The sequence below is a fragment of the Lolium rigidum genome, chromosome 7 (genome assembly GCF_022539505.1).
Source record: "Lolium rigidum isolate FL_2022 chromosome 7, APGP_CSIRO_Lrig_0.1, whole genome shotgun sequence".
Lineage (NCBI taxonomy): Eukaryota > Viridiplantae > Streptophyta > Magnoliopsida > Poales > Poaceae > Lolium > Lolium rigidum.
Genome location: NC_061514.1, coordinates 253,666,572 through 253,672,273, shown reverse-complemented (window position 1 = coordinate 253,672,273; position 5,702 = coordinate 253,666,572). Strand labels below are relative to the sequence as shown.

Sequence of the window (5,702 nt, the reverse complement as noted above, 5' to 3'; positions counted from 1 at the left end):
TCAAATATGCCGAGCAAAGTTTAAAACACATGAGGAACAAATCACAAGACTACTAGTGGAACATAATTTTAGTCTAAGAGCAACATAACTTTTGCCCTTGTAGAGAAAATCACATGTATGCGTGGAATAAATATTAGCACTCGTGGAACTTATCTCCACTGTAACCGTAACACCTTTTTGTAGAATAAATGAACCAAAAAAAAATTAAAAGAAAGAGAAACCTAACTTAAAATATAACCATAATAATAGTGAATGAAGGACAAGTAAAGATAGAAAAAAAATGTGCGACAGGTAATTCGAGATAGAGGGAGTAGTATATTATATTATGCTATATATAAAGACCTAGTAGAATAGCCATATGTTCACCACTTGATTCTTTGTCGTCATCATAAGTAGATTCTTAGCTATGCTTGTAGATATATGTGGATGGAGTAACATCCATAGCCTCACTACGGATCATAATATAGGATGATGGCAGGGAGAAGACGAAGAGAGACACTAGTGATTGCTTAGCGCCATTAGCTCATTTCCCTGAATCTAGATCAAAAGCAGCATCCACATTCTGTTTATAAACCCCTTTACGTAGCAGGTTCTGTCTATCCTCCAATACGTATTGCGTTTACATTGCCTTTCAATTTATCACAATTGGCGAGAATGCCCAGGATATTAAGTACTGTCCGATCCATGGTTGGCAACTGTTCTTTGTTCTTAATTTGTCCAGTCAACCACCATATATTCTAGCAATCATGATTGTAGCTATACTATTCTGGATATTACACGTGACACCTCCAGATCTGTTTGAGCATAGCAACTCAAGAACCATTGACCCTGATCGGAATAAACTGGGTGCAGTCCTCACACAATCAGCAAGACACAAGCGGCCAAGCCTTGTTAAATTTCTTTAGCCCTCGGACAGCAAAACAGCATATGCCTCAAATTTTCTGCATCGACAGGTGAGCAATATGTATGTTTGACAAAGTGCAATAACATGGAATAATGCCATGTTGAGCTCGCCACCGGCCTGAAGATGTGAAACTTCCGGGGCACTGAAGTTTGCCATGCTTTCTTCCACCCCTCATGAGAAAATGATCTATCCGAACCATCAGAGATTGATATGCTCTCCTCCGATACTCCATACAATAAGCGAATTTGACTTGAAAACAATCAGCTTTGTTTGGATGCCACGCAATAAAATCAGGTTAACCATGGTTTGGTAATGGGATCCGAAGAATACGCTCCACATCGAGCAACCGAAAATCATCTCTATGGTTGACACAAGCTACTATTACCTTTTAGTTTCTTAATTAATTAATGTAAAACGTTTTGGCAAATTAGTTTAAACTAAATTAGTTGCCAAAACATCCTATATTATAAAATGAAGGTAGTAGTTTACAACATGTAATTATGTAAACGTTGACTTTTTTCCACATACCAAAGTCATGACAACACCATCAGGTCCGCATTTGCACGGCTTGAATTGTCGCTGGCATGCCACACCTACCGTCGTACTAGACATTTCGTACTGCCAACGGCCAACCCTGGGCGCAACTCCGTTGCATATATGGTTTTTCATTTTCCACATTTTCGTTCAATTAAACACATACACCTGTATAACTCTTCGTACTATCCTAGCAAGTACTCGTGCAGTCCAAAATTTCCGGCTCAATTAATTATCTATAATCTGTACATCAACAGTCTACGGATTTCTCGCTAAAAAAAAGGTCGATCAACACCACGACACGAGCAATGCGTGTCAGTATGTCACACAGAGCCATTAACATCGTCTGAAAACCACATCGATCACCAAAAGGAGAGAACCACTGGGGTTTAAGGATCGACGCCGTTGCTACCTCCCTTCTTCGATGGTGCTGATGGTCATATCGTTTGTGCTGCACGACCCGCCGGTGAAGTGCATTGACGACCGTGTCCGCACCCCTGACCCGCCCACGCCATCCTCGTCCTCGTCGTCGCTGGTGACCCTCAGGTGAAAGTGCGGCGGCCGTCGGGGGTCCGGCAGCAGCACCCCGTCGTTCCCCAGCATCGCCGTTGCTTCCGTCATCGTCGGCCGGTCATTGGCGTTGTCCTGCACGCACAGCAGGGCAACCTTGATGCACCGCATGATGCTCGTCACCTCGTTGCGGCCAGCCAGCGTTGGGTCGACCAGTTCGAATGCTCTCCCTTCCTTCCACAGCTGCCATGCCTGTCAAACCCGCAGTTCAAAAACGCACGTCACATTACTTAACTAATAAGGTTCTGCATATAGTCCCTGTCAGTGTTGTCTCTTGCATGTAAGTAATAAAGTTCTGCATACACGGTCCCTGTCATTAATTGTTGTGTCTTTGCTAACGTAATGCAAAAACTAGAAGAGAGAAGTGGACAAGACGCTCGTTTCGTATTTAATTTAGCAGTTAGAAGAGCTAGAGCTTAAGAAATGTGTATATGTTTTTTGAAGCGTGTGGCATGTTCTTGCTAACTTGTGTCAGTGGTAGGTTTCAGCAGAAACTTACGTGGCCGAGGAGATTGACGAAGTCCCCGTAGTGCTGGCCGTGGCCGCTATTCCTTTTGCCGCTCACTATCTCGAGCAGCAACACGCCGAAGCTGAACACGTCAGACTTCACCGAGAAGATGCCCTCGGAAGCGTACTCAGGCGCCATATAACCACTGCAGCACATCACAAAGCGTGCAGCATTACTAGTCAATCAACAAGCTGCATAGTTTTATGGCAGAAGTAGGATAACTGACCGGTGCTTGTCTGATAAAAGAAAAGTAAAGTGTTTGACCAGAGTTTCTCTTACTAGGTGCCGACGACCCTGTTGGTGTTGGCCTCCGTCATGTTTGAGCCGAAGATCCTGGCCATGCCGAAGTCCGAGATCTTGGGGTTGAGATCTCTGTCGAGCAATATGTTGCTGGCCTTCATGTCCCGGTGAATGATGCGCACCCGGGAGTGCTTGTGCAGGTACAGGAGCCCCTGCGCGATCCCTTCGATGATGTGCCGCCGTTTCCTCCAATTCAGCAAGGGCCCTCTCTCTTGGTCTACATTGCAATATGGTTTACAAAATCAAGTTTGATTCAGCGGAAGGCCAAAACTTCTCTAGTCTTTTACGAAAGCTTGCTTTTTACCAAGTGAACTAGGAAGTTACCAAAGATGAAGAAGTCTAGGCTTGTGTTGGGCATGTACTCGTACACCAGCATCTTCTCTTCCTCCTGCACGCAGCAACCCAGGAGCTTGACAAGGTTCGTGTGCTGCAGCTTGGCGATGAGCTGGATCTCGTTCTTGAACTCAACGAGCCCCTGCCCGGACTGCGCCGCCAGCCGCTTCACCGCAACCTCGGTTCCATCAGGCAACACGCCCTGACAAATCACAAAAGGAAAAAAACGCAGAGATTAACATTTCATTCAATCACATTTCGGTAAACAGCTAGTGTTACACAGTACTTGCCTTGTAAACCGGTCCGAATCCGCCTCTTCCGAGCTTGTTGCCATCGGAGAAGTTGTCCGTGGCAGCAGCAAGCTCGGGAAAGTCATACAGCGTGAACTCTGAGCTGCTCTCTTCGATCTTCCAGAGCTTCAGCGCCTCCTCTGTTTTCGAGCTGCTCCTGGAATGTCCTTGCTCTAATTTCGTCTTTCCTGAATTGGAGATTTGCAGGTGATTAGATGACTGAAAGGTGTGGACAAAATCACACAAAATTTTCTTGTAGTTTGTCACCGTCTTACCGCCTCCTTTTCTTAATCTTCTGATCAGTAGAAGGCAGCCTACCAACATTGAACAGAACACCGTGATTGAAACGCATAATACGATTATTAAGGTCTTCCTATGCTTGCTTCCTGCACGATAGCAGAAGAAAATACAGTATTTATTACTAACAAACCTGAAATAGTTCAACAAATTAAGTAGTGTATCGACACTGTAAAATCTCCCTTACCATTGCTTCCTGTCGTTGAAGATGAGCCATCGAAGCCGATCCTGACGTCGGTCATGCCATGATAGAACTGGTAGCCCTCATACCGGATGTTGCAGCGGACGCCGAGGATGCGTCCGCCCTCGCGGCCGTCGTACCACTGGCGGGTCTGCTCCTGGAGACCCTGGAAGCAGTGCCAGCACTGCCCCGGGGAGAGGTCCGGCGTGCACTGCGCCAGGCCGTACACCGTGGGCAGCTGCGCGTTGATGTACATGGCGGCGCTGGCGAACCGTCGTTGCGTGGAGTTAAACGCGCCGTACATGGACATCTCGCCGAACAGCGTGCCCACCAGCGACAAGAAGAAGCTCCGGGACGTCGCGTTCCGGCTGTCCCACGCCGCGTACGTCGAGGCGTTCATGTCCATGGCGTTGATCACCGGGTTGTTGTCGTCAGGCCGCGCCAGGAAGTCGTCTCCGGAGTAGCGGAGGGTGCAGAGGTCGTGGTAGAACGTGGCGTCCCTGTCGCCGCCGCAGAGCGCGCGGAGCTGCCGGATCGCGTCGTTGAGGCAGCTGGAGCACGTCGAGGCTTCCGTGATGTCACCGCGGCAGAGAGCGAGGCCGAAGACTCTGTCCGGGGCGGCGCCGATGGCCGCCGATGCGTAGAGCGAGGGAGAGATGGAGGCGTCGATGGGCAGCGCCGTGGTGAGGCGCGCCAGGTTAGCCCCGAAGGCGTCGCTGGCCGTGTAGTTGCCGGTGGTGCCATTGCACGAGTACTCCGAGTAGGCGGCCGCGCTGGCGAGCGGACTGGTTAGGAAGAGGAAGAGCAGGCAGGGCAGAACAACAACCATGTCGGATTCTTTCAGTGGGAAACAAGAGAAGGTTGGCGCTTCTCCATGGTTGCCGTTCCAGTTCTAAAATGTAAATACTTTAGGAAAGTCAAAGGCTACGAGATGGTGGCTGGTTGCTGACATTTCTTCTCTCACCTTTGCTGTACCGTTCTTCCTTTCTGCCGAGGGGGTATTCGCTTAGTCAAATTGCTATGTTGACAGGCGACTAGTGCATTGCCAGCAAAGGAAGCTTCTCGCCGTCAGTGCTACCACAAAAGCAATACTGGTCAGAACACAAGAATTTTGACCACACAGACAATCTGAAAAAGCAGAGAAGAGTTACATACAAGCCAAGAAGTTGTTTTAAACCTGCACGTGTGAATACCAAAAACGACCACAGCAACCTGGAACAACCATGCTGAACTGAAAGCCATATCTTTTTCTCACCATCTCACGGTCTCCTTCTCAACGGCAATCACTCTTGATGGTGGCTGATCTTCCCAATATATACAATTGAGATGTTACTGTCCAAATGTCCAATGACGGCTCGGATGGACCCATCACACTAATTATATCCACCAGAATACTTTTCACAGATGACTTTGAGGCTATTACGGCTGGCTGGCTGTTTTCAAAACGTACTAGTAGCTTATTTCTACCTGTTAGGAGAAAATCAATGAACTCCCCTTGAAAAGAGATAAACCGATGTCTGTCATCCCTGGCCTTTGACCAATCCTTTCAGTTCTCATAAACCAATTTCAGCTGCCTGTTGCCACCAAAACAACATTATCAAATACTGAATATCCCATGTTCTCAAGATTTTCCCAAGAGAACAGTACTAGGGTATCCACAGACAGATCTCTCACAGAGCCATGCAACTTAGTTGGCACCAAAAGGTTTCAACTGGGAGTCATGGAAGACTGGATGCACCTGGGCTCACTCTGACAGCTCGAGTCTGTAAGCAACAATGCCCATAC

General features: G+C 47.7%; 1 protein-coding gene across 1 annotated transcript; it reads right to left on the bottom strand.

The window, feature by feature from the left end:
- Positions 1-1,642: 1,642 nt before the first annotated feature.
- LOC124669561 (putative cysteine-rich receptor-like protein kinase 20) lies at positions 1,643-5,018 on the bottom strand. The gene is made up of 7 exons (XM_047206155.1): positions 3,924-5,018; positions 3,715-3,825; positions 3,440-3,627; positions 3,141-3,351; positions 2,796-3,033; positions 2,508-2,661; positions 1,643-2,200 (listed from the first exon to the last, which is right to left on the bottom strand). The coding sequence occupies exons 1-7, from the start codon at positions 4,744-4,746 to the stop codon at positions 1,847-1,849; spliced, it is 2,079 nt and encodes a 692-aa protein (XP_047062111.1). The 5' UTR covers positions 4,747-5,018; the 3' UTR covers positions 1,643-1,846.
- Between the last annotated feature and the right edge of the window lie 684 nt (positions 5,019-5,702).

Bases quoted from the DNA above. Each gene is read 5' to 3' on its own strand.
- LOC124669561 (XM_047206155.1), bottom strand. From the start codon at position 4,746: ATGGTTGTTGTTCTGCCCTGCCTGCTCTTCCTCTTCCTAACCAGTCCG. The intron at 3,034-3,140 runs GTAACTTCCTAG...ATTGCAATGTAG, and splicing joins CCTAGACTTCTTCATCTTTG to ACCAAGAGAGAGGGCCCTTG. The intron at 2,201-2,507 runs GTAAGTTTCTGC...CGGGTTTGACAG, and splicing joins TCGTCAATCTCCTCGGCCAC to GCATGGCAGCTGTGGAAGGA.